At 41.7% G+C, this 26,625-nt stretch overlaps 1 protein-coding gene across 2 annotated transcripts in view; it reads right to left on the bottom strand.

The window, feature by feature from the left end:
- Nucleotides 1-8,198: 8,198 nt before the first annotated feature.
- DIPK2A (divergent protein kinase domain 2A) overlaps nucleotides 8,199-26,625 on the bottom strand; it is a 37,876-nt gene continuing 19,449 nt past the window's right edge. For both annotated transcript variants that reach the window (XM_075268850.1, XM_075268851.1), the window contains exons 2-3: nucleotides 12,588-12,891; nucleotides 8,199-9,246 (exon numbers count right to left, since the gene is read on the bottom strand). In XM_075268850.1, coding sequence (XP_075124951.1) covers nucleotides 8,915-9,246; nucleotides 12,588-12,891 — 636 coding nt within the window. In that variant the 3' untranslated portion in view covers nucleotides 8,199-8,914. The remainder of the gene's footprint in view (nucleotides 9,247-12,587; nucleotides 12,892-26,625) is intronic.

Below are 26,625 nucleotides of genomic sequence, written 5' to 3'. Positions count from 1 at the left end.
GCTTTCTACAGTGCAAGTGAAAAGGGACAATAAGGTCAGCTGCCAGAGGCAGAAGGAGATTGATTAAGTCCAATGTCCACTTTCAGCAGCAGCACCAATATTGGCACATAGCAAACAAAATAAAGGAAAACATTTTTAATTATAAAAATCTGCTACCAACCTTTCAGTACTTTTGATATGAAAATGATTCATGGGATAACTCCTTTAAGAGATGTCATCAGAAAATTACCTATTGTTTATATCAAGCTTTAAGTATTTGCAGTGAGATTTTTCAAGTTGCCAAGATATAATCAATATGTTAAAAAAAAAAAAAAAAAACTTGTAAAACTCACATTAGTCACATTATGTGAGGATACTGTTCTGTACAGGATTTCTTTTTGCACTAGCCACATTGAAGACCACAGCATGTCCATAAGACGCACAGTCCAGCAGTCACAATAGATAAATGCACAGCTTACCTACTCCCTACTATGCACAGGTTACAAAGCATGCCAAGAAAAGAATTGTGCAGAAATTGTCATCTTTCTGCAAATGTGGCTGGAGGAGGGCAAGCCAGGGTGGTCTAAGACAAAAATATTTATTAGAACTAATGCCAGTTTTCTGGTGGGAGTTTTACAAGCCATCTATGCTAGCTCCTTTACTAGTGTAGGTTTCCATTGTGGAGCAGTGTCATGTGCCTAGTTTATGAGGAGGCAGTAGTCTCTTGGTAGTCAGACGCGCTTTGAGCCTCTTGGGGCCTTTATTAAAATAGGTGCACAAACCGCCAGTCTTACTAAATCTGCCCCAGATTATGGGGATAATGTCCATCCTTATGGAGAGACCACCTATTAGGTGTGTGGAGACTTATACAGCCATAGTTGCTCCACTGCAAGGGATTATGGGAGGAATATGCAAATCTGTATCCCAAGATGCAAATAGGGAGACAGTGCCTGTTATGCTGCCCTCTATAGGAAGCACCCTGAACATCATGCCTGACTTTCCCAGAAGCCTTTACTGCATAATGTGGGATTATACCAAGACAGTTTCTCAGCTACGGATGGCCGTTTCGGTCTGGTTAGACTTCGTCAGCACATTGAGATCTCTCTACGCTGTGCTAACGAAGTCCAACCAGACCGAAATTAGTGCAATTTTTGCTTCCACTAATTAAAGAAGTTTCCCTCCAAAAAGTTTCCTTCACCAAAGCAAAACCAGTTGCATTCTGAAAAACCATCAAAGTAGCTTGTTGGCTATGTCTATATAGAGTCTACTAGCGGTCATGCTGTAGACGTCACGTTATTGCTGCAGTACAGTAAACAGACCAGCAGGGGAAACTAAATAGAGGCAGCGCTACAGATGCACGGACACTGGATTTAATTACCGTATCTCATCCCATTCCCATGAACACCCCTTTAAGTAAAGTAACCTACATTCTGGTCTATTACGGTAGAAGATTATAATAATCACATCAGATGGTACATTTTAATATATGTATATATTTGTTAAATAAAACTCTACAGAATGGGTTGTCAGAGACCTCCTAAGGAGGTATACATTGGAAGCGAAAAAGTGACAAGACTATTTTAGGCTTAGCTTTTGGAGTTACAGGCAATTTACTTTTCTTTTTTAAATATTACAACATGGAAAATTAAAACGTAAAAACTTGGTTTAAGAAATGGGTCATTTTCAAGTAAATTTAGGCTTGAATATTTCTCTTTTAAAAAGGTTATAAAAAGCAAGGGATGACGTGCCCTGTTGTAATGCAGTAGTGGATTTTGACATCCTGCATCAGAGACCTAGGGCAAGATTTGGTGACAAATACATAAGATCAAGGCTAGTCCTACAAGCTATGCAGCTGATCTATCAATGGTGGTATTGTTCACATGAACATCCCACATCAACATACACGAAATCTGGGAGTAGAATAGGAATAAAGTTCATTTGAGCTTCTGTAGTATGGAAAGTTCTTCTGAATCGGACAATCCTGCATAAACGTTTTGTTTCTGACGAACAATTACCAATAATTTCCAACAAATTGGAATTTTTTTTTAGACAGGCTATAGTCCACAGTCAGCTAATACAAACAGTTGTTTGAACAATAGTTGCCCGAAAAGGCGATTGTCCATTTTGTCTGACAAAAGTTTACAGACAACTTTAGCTTAACCATTAACTGGAGGAGTTTCCGCAGTTTCAAAAACATGCTACATGTAGTTAGTTAGTTCATGGGAAACTGAAGTTGTGCTGGCACGTCTTGCTGGGAGTGAGGCGACTACCCTGTTTCACTATAATTTTGATTCATTTGAGATCCCTTCATGAACCCAATAAGCATGCGCAGCATAGCCTTAGGCTCCGGAGACCATTGCCAATGGAAGTTATTGCTTTCAATGGACAATTGAACACATTTCTGCTGATGCAGGAAAAATAAACATTTCCGCCAACTAAATGTGAGAATTTCCTGCTGATCTCATCAATAACACTTGACTGGAACACCCCTTTAAAGAGGATCCGTCATGTCCTTGGGCACATCTTTTATATACCACTAGAAAGCAGACAGTGACGATGTGTGCCCCGGGTGAAGAGCCATTGGTACCGTTACCGATAGCTCTTCACCGTCAAAATGGCGTTACTCTAACTGGGAACGCCCCTCCTGACAATATGGTGTACAGCACTATACTGTGAGGGGGCAATTCCTTATAGCCCCGTGGTAATGCTGAGCTGAGGAAGACAGCCCCCCCCCAGTACTAGTCTATAGAGGAGTACCGTCATGAGGGGAGGGGGTATTCCTCACTGCTCAGCGTCATCACTAGGCGCTGATCAAATGATGCAAAAAATAAATCTGGATTTGCAGAGGTGGCAAGAGGTCTTCATTTACCACCCATGATTATTCCGACACACAGTAAACAGAAGAAAGTCAACATGAGTCAAATTAATCTTTATTATTCAAATGCATTAAAAGCAGTAGAAATGACTTTCTTTCAATTTAAAGGCACAGGATGACCATTCTGACTAAATCAACGCAAATATTAATTTACAATACAAAAAGACAGTGACTGTGCACATACAAGCCTTTTCAATTGGTCATTCAAAAATATTTCACAAAAAAAAATCTTCATAAAGGACAAAATATGAAACTGCATAATAAACAGTATACTATCTGGCATAAAACGAATAAAAGGTAGAAGAAAAATTATTGCTTTTTCACGTACACTCCTCTCCCTGCAGGTTTAATATTACGGCCCCAAATTGCTTGCAGAATCATTTTTATTAGAATATCTGAATGTCGTCTATGGCATCCACATCACATTTAGCGGAACGTTGAGCAGTTACAAACCTGCTTTGACTAGTAATCAGACTTGGCAGTGTTTTCTCTTCTGTGGTTTAGCAATCACACAAAATGTTCAGACCCGTTCATCAGAAAAGGAGCACATTTAATTTTCAATCAGCTGCTGTGATAAAACAAGGTTTCCCAGACACGCTCATATCGCTGGGTAAAGAGAGTTCTGCACATTCACAGCTCGGAGAATTCCAGAGCACTGACTAAGGGGCTGGGGGGAAGGGGGCAATATGAAGGAATGCAGCTGTGCTATCCAGAAGATTAATCGCTGCGAATACTATGATGTTACAGCAACTAACCTGCTATCAGGCTGCTCAGTAAATAGGTTAACTCATTTGTAGAAGCCAGGAAGGAATTCTCAAGTCTCATTAGTACTATCCTTCTAGATTTAGGAATGTTTCCTTCAGTACCAGAATTGAGGCTTATGGTCCCTGACCACAGGACTCCTTACAAACTTTGCTCTTGTCCCAGGTAGAACAAGGTTCCCAGGTTCAAGTTAATAGGATTTTCTAATGTATTTCGGTTCCGTCAAATTTTGTAGCCTTTACCTTTTAAAAGGTACTGTCCAAGTATTTTAACAGTTTCCTCCAGGTATTTGCTCAAGTTGGACCTGGGCGAACAATCCCAGTTCATGTGATCACACCAGATCCCATGTTATATGCAGCTGGCTTTATTATAAGCCTGGCAACCCCTATAGTACATATATCTGTGAACACGGGAGAGGAGGTGAAGCAACATGAAAGATTGGGGCTGGTTCCAATCACATGACCTGGGGTGGGAAATAGCCAGGTCCAGCTTGAACAAAGAATGGAAGTTAGTCAAAGTCCAACTTGCCATAATTATACAGACACATACCTTTTGTATTGTCTTATACTGAAGCTGCAATAAACAGGAATGATCAAATAAAAATCAATGGCCAAGGAAAGGATGGGGTACCAAAAAAGACAGTGAGAAAAACATTGCCATGGCCTCATCTATTGTTTATATAGTATTGCTTCTAGTAGTAGCATAGAGCAGTCATTTAATCCCTTCCCTCTAATAAGGAGATGGCTCTGCATATTATGTCCAAGTCTATACAGAAAAGCTGACAAAAGTGCTGACTATTGTATTCGTTAAACACTTTAAAAAAAATAAACCCCAAGTTTGAATTAAAAAAAAAAAAAAAACTAGATAGATGAAACCTACAAATGGAGTGGGCGTGTCATGTTTTTCCTAATTTTTGCTGTTTTTTTGAAGGGTCCATGGCATTGAAAAAGTTGCCTATAAATGCACTGATTGTAAAGAGGAATAATTAATTTTTTTAAACAAGAAAAAAAAACTACAGTAAGAAGTTTGAGGGAAGACTAGTAAAATAAAGTAAAAAAAATAAAATTGTTGTTTGATAATATACTTTAACATATTTAACATATAATACTGCACATGAAAACGCAGGGGGCTGGATTAAAATATCGGTGAATTTATAGACTGTGTTCATTAACTCCCTATACATACATTGCAATGGCCTCAATAGCAACTAAAGAGAGGCCACAGAAAGAGTAATAACGAAAGGGAAAAGAAACCATTGTAATAAGCATGGCCTCTTTCCATGGCAGGAAGACATATCGCATATACTTAATGTTTATGACTATTTCTTCCTTTATGCAGGACTCAATTGTCTGGAACACAAAAAAAAAACATACATTAAAAGCATGGGAAATAAAACATGCCACACTTTACATCTTCTACACAGCATTAGAAGGTAATGAGTAAAACACTGCAGGTAATAAGCAGACCTGTACAGCATATAGTTAAATGCATTATAGTGTGAAGCCTTAAAGGACCAAAGCACAAAGATACAAGCTGGCCATGTGACTGCTTAAGGCGTATTACACTCAAGGACTACAAGAATAAGTTGTAATATACATTTGGGTGATCAATCATATTTGCCAACCTCTAAGGGGGCATTCACACTACGTATACTGAAGCTTATTCTGAACGTAAAACACGTTCAGAATAAGCAGCGTATAAAGCAGCTCCATTCATTTCTACGGGAGCCGGCATACGAGCGCTCCCTATAGAAATGAATGGGCTGCTTCTTTCACTGCGAGCAGTCCCATTGAAGTGAATGGGAAGTGCCGACGTGTACAGCTCGGCATGAGCAGAGCTTGCCGTATACGCCGGCACTTTCCATTCACTTCAATGGGACTACTCGCAGTGAAAGAAGCAGCCCATTCATTTCTATCGGGAGCGCTCGTATGCCGGCTCACATAGAAATGAATGGGAAGTGTTCGGCAGCCCTGCTGTAACGCCGGCGTGTACGGCTGTGATACACGCTGGCGTTATGTAGTGTGAATGCCCCCTTAGACTTATTAACCATTTCAAGATCGACCCACTTTCCCTGGTACATGATTGGACACATTGTATTTTTTCGTATATTGCAGTTTTGAGAGCCATAGCTTTTGTTTTCGCACAGGTTACGTAAATAATTTTAGCATCTTTTCAGTGGTGCATGGAGCTTTGTTTTTTATGTAACTTATTTTTGTATGCATTTCCAGGAAACTGTTTTAAAAAAATGCGTCTTTTCTATTTTTTTCCTTAATAGTACACAAAGTTTTTCCTCTGTTACAGTAATCTTTATGTAGGGGACTGTGTTGCATCCCTAGGGGTAGGGCTGGAATATGATAAGTGGTAGTATTTTTTTCTTTTCATTTTCTTATACATTGTGCTGTGTGTTCTTCATGCAAGTTCCATTCACCTTTACAAGGCTGATGCTACAACAAAGGTCAAGGCATTGCTCTTGATGATCCTTGTTCTCACCACGTTACATCTCTCCACCGTGACAGCATGTTTACAATTACCAACACAAGGTGGTCTTGTGTAGATCTCTACACTATATAACACAAGACTGTAAAGGCAGGGATAGTTAGAATAACCCTGGCAGATACACACAGCACCTACAACATGCAAATCCTGCATTTTACTGCACATTTCCATAGGATTTTAATGTTAGCAAAAACATATGTTGCAAGTTTTGTAGCCAATTTGTCATTCACTGAAATGCAAGAAGTAGAAGATGAATAGAAACCCTTGAAAGGAGTCTGTCATGGCATACCAATTGTGCATCTATATCTGGCACCTCCAAAAAAGAAGTAAACATTCCTCCTGAATATGTGGTAGTAGTCGGCCTGCAATGGAAATTCTACATCTGCAGCATGTGAATTGCTGCTAGAGACTGCAATTCAGAGAGTGACAAATTGTGCCAGCTATGAGAACTGAAAAACAAAATACCAGGCGTCTAACATGCTGATAATTTGAGAGGCCCTAAACTCAGATTCTATTAAAGGTTCTGTTCACACTGCGCTCCACTGGAGGTATACATCTGAAGACACTTCCACTGTTCAACTTGGGCAGGAGGTTTGACTGTGCCAACACCATGTCAAAGGACACTTTAACATTCAGTGTTAAACACAGCTCATGAAAGTCACCAGATCAGAAAACCTCCCTTGCATAGCTTGCAAAAAAAAAAAACAAAGGGGGGGGGGGGGGGGGGTGCTTGCATATAAGTCCAAACTTCAATCTAGGAGTATATATAAAAGCAATTAGTTAGAGAAGAAACTCTTAACACTGCTTGTGTGTGTAATAGGCATCATAAGGTTTTAAAAACATTAAAGAGGACCTTTCATGTCCTCGGGCACATGGTTTTATATACAGCTAGAAAGCAGACTGTGCGCTCATTTCAGAAGAGATATTGCTGCAATTACCGATAGCGCTTCACCGTCAGAAGGGAGTTCTTGAAAGTCTAGCTGGGAGCACCCACCCTGACAGTATGTCTGTAGCGCTATACTGTCAGAGAGGGCGTTCCTTTGTGCCCAGCCATGATGCTGAGTGGTAAGGAATGAACCCCAGTACTAATCTATGGACGAGTACGGTCAGGAAGGAGGGAGTGGAGAGTCCCTCACCGCTCAGCATCATGGCTGGGCGCTAAGGAAGCCCCTGTGACAGTATAGTGCTATGGACAGACTGTCAGGAGGGCGTGTTCCCGACTAGAATGTCAGGAACTCCCTCCCGTCAGTGAAGAGCCATCAGTAATTGCACCGACATCTCCCCCCCCCCCCCCCCCCGGCACATAACGCCAAAGTTGACAGTGCGCTGAATTCAGCACACGGTCGGCTTTCTCTCAGTATATAAAACAGAGAACATGAAAGGTCCTCTTTAACGCTACAACCTAGAGACAGTACCCGGCTGATGCTCAGTCTCACTTTCTGTTACCCACCACCATACCAAATACCACCAGGCTAATGAATAAAAACTGGAGGATAGCTTTAAAGGGAATATCTCACCATGAAAATGTTATTCAATCTACATCATGTTCATGCAGAAGGAGGTAAACAGAATGAGAAATATATACAATAATTGATGGGCAAAGAATTCACATTCATAACTTATTCATTTACACTTTGGTTCATTTTGGGCCTAGTCATTGAGCACCACCCACTGGACTACTAGGCATAGCATGAGCAGGGAATCCAGTCAGCTGCAAGCTATACTGAATCTTCTTTCATGTAGCTTGGACTACATGACCCTTTGAAGTCACCTGTTGAATAGCCATAGATAAAAACCAATCACACTGTCATGAACAACCTTTCGCCACTAGAGATGAGAGTAGTATTCGATCGAATACTACGATATTCAAAATACTCATACTCTGTCAAAGACCACGCGGTAAACGCCTTTACGTTTACCGTGTGGTATTCGACCGAGTACAAGTATTTTGAATATCATAGTATTCGATGAAATACCTACACGATCGAATACTACTCGCTCATCTCTAAGATTTTTGTGACCAGCAGGGACAGCAGTGTACCTGATCTATAAACAGAAGAAAATATTAAATGAGGGAAGAGGTCAAGTCAAGAAATACCCAAGAATGACTAAATTTTAATGTAGAACCAGGGTAAACATTTACAGCATAAATCAAAGCCATTACAAAATATTAGAAATAAACAGAAAAATACAGAAAATATGGGAGTCCTGCCCTTTAAATTAAAAAAAAATAATACAGTACTCCTTCTGTGAACATTTTCATCTGGAAACAGGACGCAACAAAGACAAGAGATCCCAAATAGAACTCAAAAGCCAGAAACCGGGGTTTTTGACATAAAAATATGAAATGACGTAAGAAAAAAAGCCTTTAAAACAGGCCAGCGGTCTCAACTTGAACTTTCCAAGTAAAGGCATCAGCTTCACAAAAATTGTGATACCAATGTAATATATGTCATGTCAACTACTTTTTGACACATGAATAATCAATTAAGCTACCAAAGTCTATTATCTCCAGTGAGCTGGAGATCGGCATGTGATCTTCCTCTCAGGTAATCGGAGAGAGAAATCAATAGAAGTTCCCCAAGTTTTAATTAGATGAGAACATGTACTGGCAGGATTGCTAGGGATTGTATACCGCGCGGTGCCACCTTAGGTCAATTCCATGGCATTCATAAAGCCTCTATTTAGACGCAAGACCCTCTGAATATACAATAGTAATTGAAACCTGTACGTGCTCTAACTAATTAAATCTTTCACTGACTAAAAAAATGGAAAAAAAAAAACCTCCAGAAACAATATGGGCTACCTCACGTTATTACTTAGTTGTGCAAGGTATTCTCTTAACTCTTTGGCAGCTTTAAATCTGCCATATCTTTTCTTTGGATTTGCACATTCGTCCAACAGCGTCCCAAGGCGGCCATCTTTGGCAACTTCTGCTGGAGGGTCGTGAAGAAGGCCGCCAGAGGTACCACGCCATGTGGCATGTCTAGATAGAAGGTTCTGGCAAATGGCATAATAGTTATGGTCCACGGTCGTACGAGAGCAGAGAATTTCTTTCGAGAAAGAAAGGCATGCTTCTTTGTCACAGTCATCAAATTTGCTTTCGTACCACACATCCCAGTTTTCGGGTTTATCTGAAAATAGAGAAATGATTTGAAGATTTAGTGTCGCGTACAAACAATTAAGCGCCGATGCAGCGTCACTGTAAATCCAGAACCGCATTCATTTATTTCATATTACCGAATTATAAATGGTAAAACCATAAGTGGTGGGTAAGAGACATTCACCGAATGGCTCCACTGTATACTGCAGACATCCATGTTGGACATCAAACCTACAGTATAGCACATTTTGTGCAGAGGCAAAAAAAAAAAAAAAAAAAAAGAAAAAAAAAAAAACAACCCCCACAATAACCCCCTTTCCAGGATAATGGTGTGACATGTCTTGTTAAATAACAATTTCGGAGCATCTTGTTATATTTCACTGTCCTATAATTCTGCTACTTCTAGAAATTTATATATAAAGTCGGCGTTACCAGGGACACACCCCTTTGACAAAGTGAGCGTGGACACCCAGCTCAAGTATTTCATACACTTCTAGGAATAATAGCAATGTCACAATACAGAGTTATGAGAAAAATGCTGTAGAAAAGCTTGGTGTATTGTGTCTTATGCAAGTATTAACTTAGAAAAGGCAAATGACACAAATGGCTACAACATTAAGGGCAGAAAGAGGGAAAACGACCCCGCTCATGCTGACATAGAAGTTCTGGCAAAGATAAGTCAAGGTCCTTTCACATGAAGCAATGAATGCCTGAACAATCGTTCCCACCCATCGGCCATGAAAATATATCAAATGACTAAAGATAATTTTAAAAAAATGCAAGAAAAGAACTTTATGTAGATTGTGAGCCCCATATAGGGATCACAATGTACTTTTTTTTCTCCTATCAGTATGTCTTTGTATGTTCTCCCTGTGCTTGTGTGGATTTCATCCCATTCTACAAACTCCTTGCAGATGTTGTTCGTGGCAGGATTCAAACCCAGGACTCCAGTGCTGCAAGGCTGCAGTGCTAACCACTGAGCCACCTTGTTGCCCCGGTTTTTCTTGCATCTGTTATGCAGGGTGGCGACATCTCCTAGTGCATATCCTTTTTTCAGTCCCTCTCAATGCATAGTCTGAGTCCTACAACAGTAACAAAAAGGGGCAAAACAAATACAAAAACCCAGTCCTTATAATATGAATCCAGAATGAGATATTATAACTGCTACATGAGCCTTATTTTATGGTGGTGACCTTTAAGAGGAGAAAAGGTGGCTCTCCATCCAGGAGCCTGATGCGGCACAGCTTAAATGGAACACAAGGAATTATTCCATTGAAGCCATACATCTCAGAATTGTAATGACACCCAATATAAACGCAGCGCACGACAATGATTAACTAGTTTAGAAATTGAAGTAGAGAATTTTGGAATATTCCCCAGTCTTCCTTCCAATATCTGTAGTGGATATACTGCTCCTGCTCACTCCCTTTTCTTCAATATCTAAAGACAAAAAAAGAGCAAAAACAAAAGCTGCCGCCGACATCACAGAACACGGTAAAGTAGGCGCTAGATCATCCTTAGAATATGTGGAAGAAAATAGAAGATTCATTTGAGAGCCTTCACCGATCAATCATGTTTGTCGTAGAGAGGAACAGGTGCTGAACTTCCCGAACAAGATAAATATGGGCACGATTCAGAAGCAAGCTGACAAGTTATTATCTGGCTGCCGTTCCTGATACTCAGCGGAAGCAGCTTGGTTTTGTGCCCATTTGCCTGTTTATTTATATGTGCCGGTGTTTCACTGCCACACGTCCTAGAATAACAACCCAATGAGTTTATTATTCACCCCTGATCAGCCAGAATCAGATGCACGGATTGGGATTTCAGCTACATCATGCAGGATCAAAAATGAACCTTTATATGTATGTGAAGTTAGTTTTTCCATGGACTATTATAAAAATTACTTGGCCGATTTTAGAGAAGCGCTAAAATAAAATGCACCGAACATATCCCAGCACTCCCTCTGCCATCTCTTGCTTTGGTTTGGTCCCGTTTTCACCTATTTTGCATCGTGTGAGTCTCAGCTACTCCACTATGCTCACTCTGTCCTGACTAAGACTGTCTAGAGTAGGACCACAAGACTTGTCAGCCCCGCAGATTGGTTGATTCAGGTGACCCTAACCCAACTCTGCATCAGTTGCCAAGATATTCCTGTTTTTTCTAATATGCATATGAGATCTTTGGAGCAATGAGAGTGATGCCGCTTACCTCTTTCAAAGAACGGTACCTTGCTCATTTTCACATTGTGAATCGGTGTGTCCATTGTCAAGATGTCACTTTTTTGGCAAAGGTGGCAACACTGTTTCTGGTGACCCTAATCTACCTGCAGAGCTGGGTTATATGGTAATAAATTCCTTTTAAAGGCCCAACACCTCCATTCCCATTGGCTATGCCCAATCATTTCAGCCAGTCTCTTGAGCAGCAGAAGATTAACCCCTCTAACCTGCAGGATTTCTATCGTTTTATGTAAATTTCTGTAGGTTCCTAAAACAAGGCTTTAGGTTTGCATAATTTCAGAATTTTTCTGAGCTTAGTCTTTAAAGAGCAAACAAATGAATCATATTTATTAGAGATTCTATACTTCATGAAGCAATCCCTCACCACCCACAGGTATAAAACTTTTCATGATCCATCAACATGAGGAATCCTCAGGGAAGACAAGATTTAGTGGCAAAGGTTCCAAGGGTCATATATTCTGGGCATCGCATATAGGAAGAGCTCTTCTTTATAGAAGTTAATATTCTACTTAGAACATACATGGCTTATCGCTCTCCCAAATGCAGCATATGTACCAACAAGTGGGAGTGCCAGTCTGGAGATAGGTATAATCTTTGAGATGGACCCTATACCAGACTTTTAGAGCATAGGAAGGAAATACCCTTAGGCTGCGGTCACACGGGGACTCCGCGTGTCATATTCCGATGCAGTGCATGGCATCCTGTCGCGATTTTCCACTCCGGATTAGGCCCAAATGAAAGGGCCTAGACCGGAGCATGCTGCCGTGGAATCCGCCTAAATAAAGGGCAGCGCGTTTCTTTTTTCTGCTAGCGGCAACATGCCGCTAACAGCAAAGAAGAACGCTAGCGGTCTACATAGACCACCATTGTGAGGGGGCGGATTATGACATGATTTCCGCGCCAAAATCCACCCCCTCTTGCTGTGTGTGAACGGGGTCTTAAGGAGACACATGTATTATCATATTAGCTTATCTGTGACGGTGTTTGTAGTGAGATCTCTTCTAATCTAGTACAGTCCTAAAAACACTTAATCCCATGCAGTCTAAGTATCAATATAGAAGCTATAATAAGATACAGATTCCTTTATGGGGTTTTTTTTGTTGTTAGAGGTTCGAAAAATTAAAAATAAACTTACTTTGTTTGATTAACTTTTTATCTGCCACCAAGACATTTTCCGCATCAACAATGATTACTTTCCCATCTCTAGGTCCAACAGCAAAGTTGTCAAAGCTGACATCTAAGAGGTAAAGTGCAAATTCAAAGTCATTGTTTGTGAGCTGTTCAGCGATCTCCATGAGCTGCCATGCAAGGTCCACTCGCTTTTCCCACGGTGCATTATAGAAACTCCAGAGTTCTTCCCCTACATAGTTCACAGCCACCATTCGGCCGCACGCTCCCAGGTATTTAGCAAAAGGCCAGCCTTCGTCTGACGGGAAACTCTGGGGAAGAAAGAAATTGAGTGAGTTAAGACGTACAACATAATATATTTAACGAAAGAGGATATGTATATTGCATGTAGCAAGGAAAACCCATTTTAAGTATAAGAAACATCCCTAAGTGACAGCGTTGATAGGACATTGCACATGACAGACGCTACGCACTAGATCTGACCATCATATACACAGGATTTGGGATTTGTCTACAAACACCAGAAGAGCACGTTAGGTGGGGGTAACGTAGGGTTTATAACTACAAGTAAAGATGAATAAATAAATGACTTCTATGCTGCATTGTTTTTGCTTCTTTCCTTCTGAGTAAGCCAAGTGTGTTGCGACCCAATTTCAGAAAATACACAAAAGCAGTTCCTTAGCCATTCACATGCTCAGAGCCATCAGCCAGGATTCCCAATAGATTTTCTAAATGTGTGAAAAAGGCTTCAATGGTTTTAGCTTCAGGTACCTATTTATAGGACTAGAAATAAAATAAGTTCATCTCTTCCAGGAGGGAAAAAAAAAAAAAAAAAAAAAACCTTAGCCATTAGAATTAAAGGGGTTTTCCAGGACCCAATTTGTTTTGGACACTACAGAAGTTCAAAAAGATAAGTCACCAGCATCTGAATGGTGGCTGTCTGATACCCAGATCCCATACCGATCAGCTGATCTGGCTGCTGAGAGATGTATACTGTGTATATGACCAGAAGCAGCTCTGCTCCTATTAGGAGGGAATGAAATCAGATCTGCGCCGCTGCTGCTACAGTGTACAACTCTGCAGCATTGGGGAACTGCAGCTTTGCTACCATTCATCTAAATACAAGCAAAGATTCCTCAGGCTATATAACCTGCAAACTTCTTGCGGCAGCTGGATTAGCTGAGCAGTGCGGGGTAAGAGTTTTGTCAGGTATGGAGGACCTTCCTCCCCAGCACGGTCCAGTCCTTCTGCTGGGCTGCCTTCTCAAAGTGAAACTCCTCGCTGACTGTGACTGTAAAAGAGTTTCATGGCCAGTAAACAATGTATAGTCTTCCAAGTGGACCCAAAGAACGGAAACAGAGTGCACGTGTGAAGGAATAAATATGGTAAAATTGTAATATTAGCCCAGCGTCATATTGGAATGTAAGGAGTTTTTTCAGAGGACACACATAGAACAAAGGCTATATAGAAATAACTGTTGAGTGGGAGTCTGACTTCTGCAACACACACACACCATGGAACGTAAGTCATAGCTGATGAATAAGGCAGGAATGTTTCTAGTGAGAAAATTCCTAAGGAGGATCTGTCAGTGCTTTTGACATCTGTTTTAGAAAATACTTTGAAGATAGATTCTGACTCAAAATCATCACCGAATTCCACTCCGAAACTACTTCCTGTAATTTCCAACAGGAGGCAGAGATCCATGCAGGGTGATAAATAAGTAGTGTGCTCGATCATGCCATGGATTCAGTCTCAATTCTATTTCAGTTTGTGCTGCGTGAATGAGCCCCTATTATTCCTAGAAACCTATGACTAAGCTAACATATGAGCGTTACAATTTCGTTGGCCGTGTCCCCTCTGTCAGTGATGACTTAGTAGTGACAGTGTACAGGGAAACACTAACTGGTAATACCCAGCTGTCCATTGTTCCATTTCTAGAAGGAATATCAAGAACGGCACAGCACAAGGCTCTCAGGACAGACGCTCCATGGGGGATACGTGCCCGCAGAGGAGACATTCTCCAACATACAAAAATAAATCAATGGGTCTACGTAAACCACTGACTGAAGAGAAACCATTTATTTGACTTGGAACAATTCAAAGACAACTGCAGCCATAGGGATGTGTACTAGGAAGAAGCGATGAGCTGAGATCTTCAGACAGGTAATAGCCTATGAAAGGATGGAGAGAGCAGGTACACAAAGTAGTATGGGACATGCAGCAGTAAAGGCAGGAAGCAATTGAGAAGAGTAAAGGAAGCAATAAAAAGTAAAGGACATGGGAAAGCAGCAGGCAGACACAAAGCTATTGAGAGTGTTAGGGCTGGTGTACACTGGGACTATTTCATCTATTTCCCCCCAATTATCCCCCACTGACCACATTCACAGATAGATGACTCTCTAACAAACACAGACACCACAATGATCTAACAGTTTACAGCAAAAACTAGCAAGAATACACAAGCCCTACTGAAACATATGGCTACAAGCGGTACAAAATAACAAAAAAAACAAAGAAATGCAAGTGAATGGGGGAAGAAAAATAAAATAGAGACGCTTGCCTCCCTTTTTATATGCAAGCCAATGAGGAAAACCAATATAAGATTTCATAAAAGGAAATGCACTGCTCATCTCCAAAGCAACCATGTTCAGCTTGGTAAGGTTGTGTTTACAAGCAAGGTATTAGTCGCATGAGATTTTAACGCGGGAGCACTCGAGAGATCCAAAGGACGTCACACTTCCTGTAAAAGACAACTTTCCTACGCCGCTCCCTTTCAAGTGCTCGTCTCCAGACAATGTATTAATATTTCATCCTTGCACTTCGCTCCGTCTCTGATTCTTTTAGTGGTGTTCCAGTTCGAAAGCAGACTTGTTAAAACATGCAGTCAACCCGCCTTTACTCTTACTTTTCATCTTGATCTCATTCCTCACCACACAATCCTATATGCCTACAATCCTCAGTAATATTGATGTAAGGAGGGAAAAAGCTGCAATACAAACTTCAAAGACATTTGATTTTTTTTTTTTTTTTTTTTGGAGGATCTGATTTATAATTCAGCCTTGATCACAACAATCTCCAAATAACTACTTAAGCCTTTACCTTACACAACATTGAAAGATGTATTAAGCCATTATTAGCATTTCCCATAAATATTTGCTTTAATACCATTAACTGCACTACTTATAAAGGTGTCACACAACATGTAAGCTGCTGTTTTCTGGGACTTGTATATTGATGATCCACCTTTAGGATAGGTCTTCAATATTTAACCAATGAGCATCCCATACCAGGGTCCCCCACAGATCAGCCGGTTAGAGGCTGCAGTATTCTTTACTTTACTTTTTTCTTATGGTAGAGTTGGAAGGGACCTCAAGGGCCATCGGGTCCAACCCCCTGCGAGTGCAGGTTTTCCTAAATCATCCCAGCTATATGTTTATCCAGATTCCGCTTGAAGATTTCCATTGATGGAGCGCCCACCACCTCCCATGGCAGCCTATTCCACTCTCTCACTACCCTCACTGTCAGAAAGTTTTTCCTAATGTCTAATCTGTATCTCTTTCCCTTTAGTTTCATCCCATTGCTTCTTGTACTTCCTTGTGCTAATGAGAATAGGGTAGATCCCTCTGCACTGTGACTACCTTTCAGATATTTGTAGACTGCTATTAAATCTCCCCTCAGCCTTCTCTTCTGCAAACTAAACAATCCCAGTTCTTTTAGCCGCTCCTCATAGGACATGGTTTGCAGACCTTCCACCATTTTGGTTGCTCTTCTCTGGACTTGCTCCAATATATCGATGTCTTTCTTGAATTGAGGCGCCCAGAACTGTACACAGTATTCCAGGTGTGGTCTGACCAGGGAAGAGTACAGCGGAATAATGACCTCTCTTGATCTAGATTCAATGCTTGTCTTAATACATCCCAGAATTTTATTAGCCTTTTTTGCAGCAGCACCGCACTGTTGGCTCATGTTGAGGTGAGTGCAATAGCTTCTTCACTGAACACTAACCTGTACATGTAGGGGCTGTGCTTGGTAATGCAGCTTATTCCATCCACTGGAGTGGGACTGAGCTGCTGCTATACCATATGATGGATGAATATGATGTTCTTGCCACGGGGAAGAGGCTACAGTGCTTGTGATTGTTGCATCCTCTTAGGCTTGGGAGACATCTACATTCGGGCAGGTTCCTTAGGTAAAAGCCTTTTTAATGCAAATTAAGTTTGCATTCAGGGGGTCCCCAAGCAGACTCCAAAAAACGGAAACCATACGAAGATGTGAACTGGGCATTACAACAGCTGAGCTTCAGGAGTTGGCAGGCATCAGATTCCTACCAACCATATAATAATGACCTGATCCTAGGGAGAGGCCATAAATATACAAGTGACGCTGAGCGGTGAGGAACGACCCCTCCCCCTCCTGACAGTAGGAGAAGGGAGATTAATTCCTGACCGCTCAGTGTCAGCACTAGGCAGTAAGGAACACTCCTTCACAGTATAGCGCTATAGACTGTCACGAGGGGCATTCCTCACAGACTGTCAGAGACGCCCTTCTGACACTGAAGACCTATCAGTAACGGCACTGATAGCACATAACGGGAAAGCCAACAGTGCAGTGAATCCAGCGCTCTGTCTGCTTTCTAGTGGTATATAAAACTGCATGTGCCGAGGACATGAGGATCCTCTTTGACAGTCAATATATACCCCCCTTTAGTTCGAGACCAGGCATGACTGCCATAATAGATATACAATGGCTGTCTGTGATTAAAGGAACAATGCCAAAAATATAAAATATTCCGGCATTTCCTCCCTTTGTCTCCTATAACACATCAGACTGTCCATTATCAAAACCTTCAAACCTACTTTTTAAGGATAGCCTGTAAACTAGAATAACAGAGTCCCTCCTCTGTGGTTCAGAGAGAGTGGGTACCTGAAGAAAGGGGGATCCAGTCTGACATTCCTTATACCCCAATAGGGCACACAAAGGGGAGACAATCCTTTTAAACCAAACGTATACTATTTTTTTTTTTTTGACCCTCCACAATACAAACTGTGTACCTGAATAAATATTGCCCAGGATAGATCGGATTCCTCCATAACCTTGTGCTTCTACAAGTGATCAGCTAGCTTATATTTTTACACAGTGGAGTACATCTAGTATACAAGTAACCGGCCATTACATGTTTATTGTGTCCTGGGATCTCCTGACTCTGGACACCAAGCGAGCACAGGATACACTTCACTCACTTCCCCAATGTACACTTGTATAGTGTTTTTTTTTTTTTTGCCTCCAGACTCTCCCCAGATAGCAGATGTCTCTGGATTACAACTACCCCACTAGGTTTGAACTCAGAAAGATAAACCACTGTCAGAAGAGAGCAACTTTCTGCCATCTCTCAGTTCAGAACACATGCACCACTAAGGCTAGGTTCACACCTGCTTAAGGGCTTCCCTTCGCGGGGTCCGCTTGAGAACCCCACAAACAGAAACCTAATCATATTAAAGAGGTTACCCATGGAAACCTGCAGACCCCATAGACTATAATGGGATATGCCCAGTTTCTACCTGAAAAAGGCAGAAAAATGTGGAGATCGGAGACGGAAATGCACGAATGGAGACAGAACAGGTGTGAACCTAGCCTGAGCTGCACCCAGAGAGCCATATGCATGTGCATACAGGCAAGAAAGTTGTGAGCCATCTAAAGTCTATGCTTGACTTGAGCGAAGACCCCATGTAGGGAAATGCAGCTTTAAAGAAAAAAAATTAAAAAAAAAAAAAAAAAGAAAAAAACCTCTGCAGAAATGGCTTCCTTTTTTTTTTTTTTTTTTTTTTTTTACCTATATAGAATACACCAGCGAGCGTTTTTGAAAACTCATCTTTTTTCTACAATGTGTGGATGGGATTAGCCAGAATCTCATTCACTTTGCTGGTACTATAAAACTGTTTTTTTTTTTCCTTTGGCGTTTCTGCAGGGGTAAAAACACTGTGTGGGTCTGACCCCAAATGAATGATTCATCTACATCAGTGGGGGTTTGAGACCCTGTACTAGCAGCCTCCGGGAGCCAGAATCCACTGCAGTGGTCAGGGAGTGGAAAAAATCTAATATTCAAGTAATAGAAGCGGAGCTACAGCCCTGTCCACTGTATAGCACTGTGCACTGTAGCTCCCCCTCATTTTACCTCAATAAGGACCAATTGCTTATGCTCAAAGTCTGAAGGACCTGCCACTGATCTGTACAGGGACCACGAGTCAGACCACCACAGATCAAATACTGATGACCTATCCACATCATAGTTCATCAGTACAAAACATGAATTTGAGGCAAGAAAACTCCTTTGAGACCTGTTATCAGGACAAAATACAGAGCCAATGATGAAAATGTGATAAGTTCCATAATGTTCCATGGGGTCCATCACTCACTATTTGTTTCCATGTTACGGTATGGATCAGAACAGTCCACAAGCTTGTTGTTCTGTTCCTGTGACAACACGTATAAGAAATAAACTAGACTAATAATTCTAATAAAATCTCAGCTCAACATAATACGGTAAAATCTGCATTCAGGAAAAGGATAAGCGAATGCACAGTAAACCCATGCTGTGTTCAGAAATGGAATAGCATCCCTATAATTGCTGCCAATGTAACCCATCTCAGACCTCTGAAATGCAATACTTCACAGACAGTACTTATTACCAGATAACCATTAGAAAGCTCTCACATTTCACAGGGTTTTTTTGGTTTTTTTAATAATGTACATACGAGGAAAGCATTAAAGTCCAGTGTTCACCACCAAGATCCGTAAAGGTTTATGTATAATAAAGCTTCAGAAAGAAGATCAAAATTTTAAGATGTTTCAAAAATATTTAAAAAAAAAAAAAAACACCATAGCAGTTAATGTAGCATGTGAATAAGGATGCTATCCAACTGAGAAAAGGCCACAGTCCAAAGCGGACCCCAAATACTTCATAAATATCAGACATGGTCAGACAGACCCAGTAATGCTCCTCTATATTTAAAAAAAAAAAAAAAAAAAAAAAAAAAAAAACCAACCTCGCTGACTTAGGCTGCGGCCTCACGGGCTGGAAATAGCGTGATTCGCTGCTGCGTTTTATACAGTACTTGCAAAGTGGATAAGATTCATGTGAATCCCATGCCCACTTTGCATTTAAAACCAGAGTGCAGACACATTGCCGGCGCGGTTTTGGAAATCGAACAATGTCAACTATATCTACGGAAACACCAGCGGCTTCCCCGCACATATAAGGGTCAGTTCACACGTGAAAACCGCCTAGCTTATTTGTGCGAGGTAAAAAACCTCGGGGAGTTTTTTTGACGCTGTTTTTTGCATTCCACGCGGTTTTTGACAAGGTTTTTGACGCGGTTTTCGCTAGCGGTTTTCGCTAGGGTTTTTTTTCCTATATGTGCTATAGAAACTGCAGGCGAAAACCGCACGGTTTTGTGTGCAAAAAACCAAACTGCCATTGGTAAATAATGTCGCAGGTGGGGTGGGGGCAGTTTAATATAATTTTACCGGTGCCTGAATAGCCTTTTTAAAGGCTATTCACGCATATGTGGGGCTCTAGCAGCATAATTTTGCTGTATGAGCCCCACATATGTGTGAATGGCCTTTAAAAAGGCTATTCAGGCACCGGTAAATCTTATTTTAAACCCCCCTCCCGTTTTAAAACTATAAAACATATGTGTAAATCATACCTGAATGTGCACCGTCTTCTTCTGGCACGCCTACCTCTTCTTTCGGTGACGCCCTCCGGTCCTGGCTCTTCGCGACTTCATCTTTTTCCGGCGGTTCAAATCAGATTGGTTGAAATCCGGCACGTGCGCAATAGCGTTCCCTCCGGAGCTACTGAGCACACTCCGGCGCTATTTTTCTCAATGGCAGTGCCGCCGGAGGGAACACTACTGCGCATGCGCCGGATTTCAACCAATTGTATTTGAACCGCCGGAAGAAGATAAAGATGAAGCCGGGAAGAGCCAGGACCGGAGAGCATCGCCGAAAGAAGAAAGAAAGAAAGAAGGAAGAGGTAGGCGTGCCAGAAGATGATGTCGTATCGTGCACGATCGCCCCTCGTGCATGCAAAGGTATGATTTACATATATGTTTTTATAGTTTTATTTTAAAACGGGACGGGGGTTTAAAATATCATTAGCAGTGCATGAATATCCTTTTTAAAGGCTATTCACACATACAGTCCTATGAAAAAGTTTGGGCACCCCTATTAATCTTAATCATTTTTAGTTCTAAATATTTTGGTGTTTGCAGCAGCCATTTCAGTTTGATATATCTAATAACTGATGGACACAGTAATATTTCAGGATTGAAATGAGGTTTATTGTACTAACAGAAAATGTGCAATATGCATTACACCAAAATTTGACCGGTGCAAAAGTATGGGCACCTCAACAGAAAAGTGATAATATTTAGTAGATCCTCCTTTTGCAAAGATAACGGCCTCTAGTCGCTTCCTGTAGCTTTTATTCAGTTCCTGGATGAAGGTATTTTGGACCATTCCTCTTTACAAAACAATTCAAGTTCAGTTAAGTTTGATGGTGGCCGAGCATGGAAAGCCTGCTTCAAATCATCCCACAGATGTTCAATGATATTCAGGTCTGGGGACTGGGATGGCCATTCCAGAACATTGTAATTGTTCCTCTGCATGAATGCCTGAGGATTTGGAGCGGTGTTTTGGATCATTGTCTTGCTGAAATATCCATCCCCGGCGTAACTTCAACTTTGTCACTGATTCTTGAACATTATTCTCAAGAATCTGCTGATACTGAGTGGAATCCATGCGACCCTCAACTTTAACAAGATTCCCGGTGCCGGCATTGGCCACACAGCCCCAAAGCATGATGGAACCACCACCAAATTTTACAGTGGGTAGCAAGTGTTTTTCTTGGAATGCTGTTTTTTTGGACGCCATGCATAACGCCTTTTTGTATGACCAAACAACTCAATCTTTGTTTCATCAGTCCACAGGACCTTCTTCCAAAATGAAGCTGGCTTGTCCAAATGCGCTTTTGCATACCTCAGGCGACTCTGTTTGTGGCGTGCTTGCAGAAACGGCTTCTTTCTCATCACTCTCCCATACAGCTTCTCCTTGTGCAAAGTGTGCTGTATTGTTGACCGATGCACAGTGACACCATCTGCAGCAAGATGATGCTGCAGCTCTTTGGAGGTGGTCTGTGGATTGTCCTTGACTGTTCTCACCATTCTTCTTCTCTGCCTTTCTGATATTTTTCTTGGCCTGCCACTTCTGGGCTTAACAAGAACTGTCCCTGTGGTCTTCCATTTCCTTACTATGTTCCTCACAGTTGAAACTGACAGGTTAAATCTCTGAGACAACGTTTTGTATCCTTCCCCTGAACAACTATGTTGAACAATCTTTGTTTTCAGATCATTTGAGAGCAGTCTGCCCATGCTTGGCGACCATCAAACTTAACTGAACTTGAATTATTTTGTAAAGAGGAATGGTCCAAAATACCTTCATCCAGGATCCAGGAACTGATTAAAAGCTACAGGAAGCGACTAGAGGCTGTTATCTTTGCAAAAGGAGGATCTACTAAATATTAATGTCACTTTTCTGTTGAGGTGCCCATACTTTTGCACCGGTCAAATTTTGGTTTAATGCATATTGCACATTTTCTGTTAGTACAATAAACTTCATTTCAATCATGAAATATTACTGTGTCTATCAGTTATTAGATATATCAAACTGAAATGGCTGCTGCAAACACCAAAATATTTAGAACTAAAAATGATTAAAATTAATAGGGGTGCCCAAACTTTTTCATAGGACTGTATGTAGGGCTCATACAGCTAAATTTTGCTGATAGAGCCCTTTTAACACAAACCTTAAAACATAAGTTATTTTCTGGCGACATCCCTTTAAAGTAGCAATTAGATCTCTATCTCAGTCTGCAACTTCCACAGCTGTCAGCTCTTGGGTTTTCCACACTGAAATAACAGCCAGGAAAATACATGCATATATAAACATGTACAGGTTTAGACAATTGAATTTTTGGCAAATCACTTATTTTCCATAATTGTGCAAAAATTACAGGAAACCTGCCCAGCTGGATGGCGACTTCAGTTTTTTTTTTTTTGTTTTTTTTTTTATTCAATGGCATTTTCAGCATAGTACTGTCTAGAAAATATGAAGAAAACACAGAAGATAAATCTTCTGCTAAGTTTCATCTGAGGGGTCAATGAGGGGTCCAGACAGCCAGTGGAGTTAGCTTACAGGGGCTCTATCACTGGATTTTCACTATTTTAGATAAACATATGCCTGAATAGCCTTTAAAAAGGCTTTTGATTCACAGCGACCTGTGATGACGTCACTACTGCTCTGTGATTGGCTTGTCCCTGCGATGACGTCACTACAATGTCCTTCTAGTAGTGATCTATACACAGCAGGGGCTGCAGCTCCCTGTGTACAGTAGATCTATGCTATGATAGACACAGGGAGCTGCAGCCCCTGCAGTGTATAGCTCACTACTTAGAAGGACCTTGTAGTGACGTCATCACAAGGACAAGCCAATCACAGAGCAGTAGTGACATCATCACAGGTCCTGTACCACTAGCAGGGAAGAGACACAGGCTGTGAATTGAAATCAGGAGGAGGGACTTGCATAGAAGAACCATAGAGGAGGGCGTGAACAGAGTATGATGTGAGAGGTGAACGGGAACGCCCACAGTGCATGGAGGGCTCATTTACATATACGTTTAAAAGGTAATTCATTAAAACGGGAGGAGGGGGGGGGGGGGTCTTTTAACACACGATTAGCAGGACCTGAATAGCCTTTTTAAAGGTTATTCAGGTATATGTATCTAAAATAGCAAAAATCCAGTGATAGAGCCCCTTTAAATGGTTGGCTGGGGTTAAGGTATCAGTGGGAGTCAAGATGCAGTACATGCACCGGCCACTATAAATTTCTGCTTCCAGCCCTGTACTCTCTATAGGACAGGGGGGCGGGAGTGGCTCTGATCTAATTGTCTCCAGGGGCCAATCATGTATTCCAAGTATACGCAATGAAAACCTTAACCCCAGGTAACTCCTTTGCTTTAAGGCCTCTGTCCTCCTTAGAATTCAGCATAGCGTCTGCCAAAAATCAGCAGAGGAAAAAGTCCTGCACAGAGGACATTTTCCTCCACAAGTTTTCGTTTAAAAAGGTTGGCTACCTGACAGACCCCATTATAGTCAATGGAGTCGGGTCCCCCTTACCACCCCCAACAATGGAGAAGCAGTGCTAGTGTGGACCTACCATCAGTTGAGAGACGTGGATACAGCATAGTTCACTGTTGAGCTGAGGTTTTACACTAAGGGCATGTTCACATGGAGGAAAACTTTTCCGCCGTGTGAACTTTCCACAACGCCAAAGCAGCATCGGCATTCCGTCGCACTATCCCACTCCTATTTAGGCCTGAATGAATGGACCTAAACAGGAGCTTGTCTCAAGCCGCGAACTCCGTAACTGAATCAGCCAAGATAGGGCATCTTGCTTCTTTCTTCCGCTACTAGCTAGTGGGAAAAAAAAAAGCGAGTGGCTCCCATCGAAGTCAACGAGAGCATATTTTTTTGCAGGCTTATTTTGAGGTGGATCCCGTCTGCAAAAAAACTCAGTGTGAACTAGCCTTAAAGGGGTATTCCCACGTCGCATACTCACCAGTCTTCGTTGCTGTAAATTCTTCTTTCTTCCAGCTTTGTTGCGTCATTGGTGGGCGGGGTTTACATATGCAAAGCCAGCGGCGAGATGCCGCTGGCCCTGCGTGCACGCTCATAGATAGTGAGACCAGTGTAGCCTTCACAGTAAGACTACAGACCTGGCATCCGCTGTAATAGTTACAGCGGATGCCGGGGAGCGTAGACGCCGGTACAGATGCCTGCAACATCGCTATGTGCCTGCCCTGCATGAAGCCAGCAGCGGCAGGAGCTCCTCTTATTCCGCTCCTCTGCCTCCCCTCTGGAATAGCAGCATCGCTTCTGCTGGCTTCATGCAGGACAGGCACATAGCGATGTTGCAGGCATCTGTGCCGACGTCTACACTCCCCGGCATCCACTGTAATAGAGAGGCGGATGCCGGGGAGTGTAGACGCCGACACAGTCTGTATTGGCGGTCCCCCCTCCAGGTTCGCTCCCGTGTACTTAGCCCCTCCTCCCTCAGAGCAGCAGATACATCACTTGACTTATGACCAGATAAGTCAAGGGATGTGTCAAAAAAAATGAATAAAGTAATATAGTGGACAAACAAAGTAGTTTTGCTGAAGCAGTGTATTTAGGAAAAGTCTTACATCCACATTAACAAGCAGTATAGATAGGATCCTTGTGATGGGACAACCCCTTTAACAGTCTGAATTGGACAGCAAGCAGAGAAGTGCTTGAATTATGGGAGACTTTACCTGACAAAAACGAGCCACAAGAAAGAACGAAAGAAAGAAAGAAAAAAACCCACCCCTGTAAGGCTGAGGCCCCACATTGCAGAAACGTAATTGGGGGGGGGGGGGGGGGGGGTTGCTTCAAATTTTGTTGTTTTTTTTAGCCAAAGCCAGGAGTGGATTAAGTAGAAGGAAGAAGTATGAAAACTTCCTATATATTTCCCATTCCTTTTGTAGACATGCTTGGCTTTGGCTCAAAGAAACGGAACAAAATCTGAAACAAAAAATCTGCGTTTTTGCAATGTGGGCCTCAGCCAAGATAGTCCCAATTAGCTATTCCCCAAAAAGTACCTTGGTGTAACCAGTCACTCTTCTGGCAGGTGTATAGGATACAAGAAATATACTGAAGAGGACAATTCCTTCTTATTCATCTTTACTGATATTGGAGCATTAAACGTAAAACTCCTGATCCTGGGCACCAATTTTGCAAACTTACTTAAGGTAGATGACATGGTGCAGTTTGCATATCAGATATTAAACGGACAAAAAAAAAAAAATCTCAGGAGCTGCAAGTATTAAATAGCTGGAAGTTTACACAGCCAGCCATTAATAAGATAACAAAGTGCAGCACCGAGACTGCCAAGAGACAGAATGGAATTTCCAACTATCAAGCACACTTTTAGCTAGATTATTTCGATGTAAAAATGGAAAGCGTTCAAGAGTTGCCAGACTGCAGGGTATGGAGAGGCCCCAGATCCATCAGCGCCAGCAGTCTGACAGGCAGAAGCAATCTGCAGGCGTACTCATCCATTAAAAGTTACATTTCCTTCAAGCTGGACACCAGACTCTGTAATGGCTAGAAAGCAAGGTGTGTGTGAAGGTAAGGGCATGGGTAAGCAGATTACTATCTATACCAGGGGCATGGGAAGAGAGCGGGAGAACAAACTAGAAGACTCTGAGCTTCCTACTTGTACAAAATCTTATCAAGCAATATGTGATACCTCTGTATAAATGAGACAGAAGTGTAGTATGATACCATTTTATAAATGAACACTTGCCATTTTGACACAGAAGAGTCAATATTGCAGGATTTTTTTTTCTGGCTAACCTGGTACTACACTATTTTTCCCAATACTTTGCCCGTGACAAGAATTCTCCTACCAGCAACAGTAACAAGGCCGGAGACACAATAGTTGAAACAAAAGACGCAACACTGCTCAAATTCAAGGTTGTCACACCACTATGACAACAATGAAAAGTGTTTTTGCTGTTTTAATATGGCTTCAAGAAGGGCAGTGAATCATCTACAAAATCCAGCAACTCCCTGGATTAAAAAGTTATCTAGCTGACTACTAGTAATCATATTAAAAAGGGTTACAGAATACCGCTTTATTGAAATGCTCGGGGAATCAACCATACATCGTGGGTAACACATCCAAACTGACAATAACTGCAAGCAATCCTTTATTAATGGAGTATTACACTCCACTATTACAGGGCCAAACTCATGCAACACACTGGGGTAGCTTTAGTACACACAGGCGTTATCCAGCAAGGAGACATTGTTAGCCTGGCTGAGAGAGGAGTATACAGAGAGCGGTCATACGCTGCTCAGCGATTGGCTACAGAGGTGTCATGTCCCTGCGCCAGGACATCATC

This window comes from Leptodactylus fuscus, chromosome 3 (assembly GCF_031893055.1).
Source record: "Leptodactylus fuscus isolate aLepFus1 chromosome 3, aLepFus1.hap2, whole genome shotgun sequence".
Taxonomy (NCBI): Eukaryota; Metazoa; Chordata; class Amphibia; order Anura; family Leptodactylidae; genus Leptodactylus; species Leptodactylus fuscus.
Note: the sequence above shows the minus strand (reverse complement) of the source record. Positions and strands in the feature narration are given on the sequence as shown.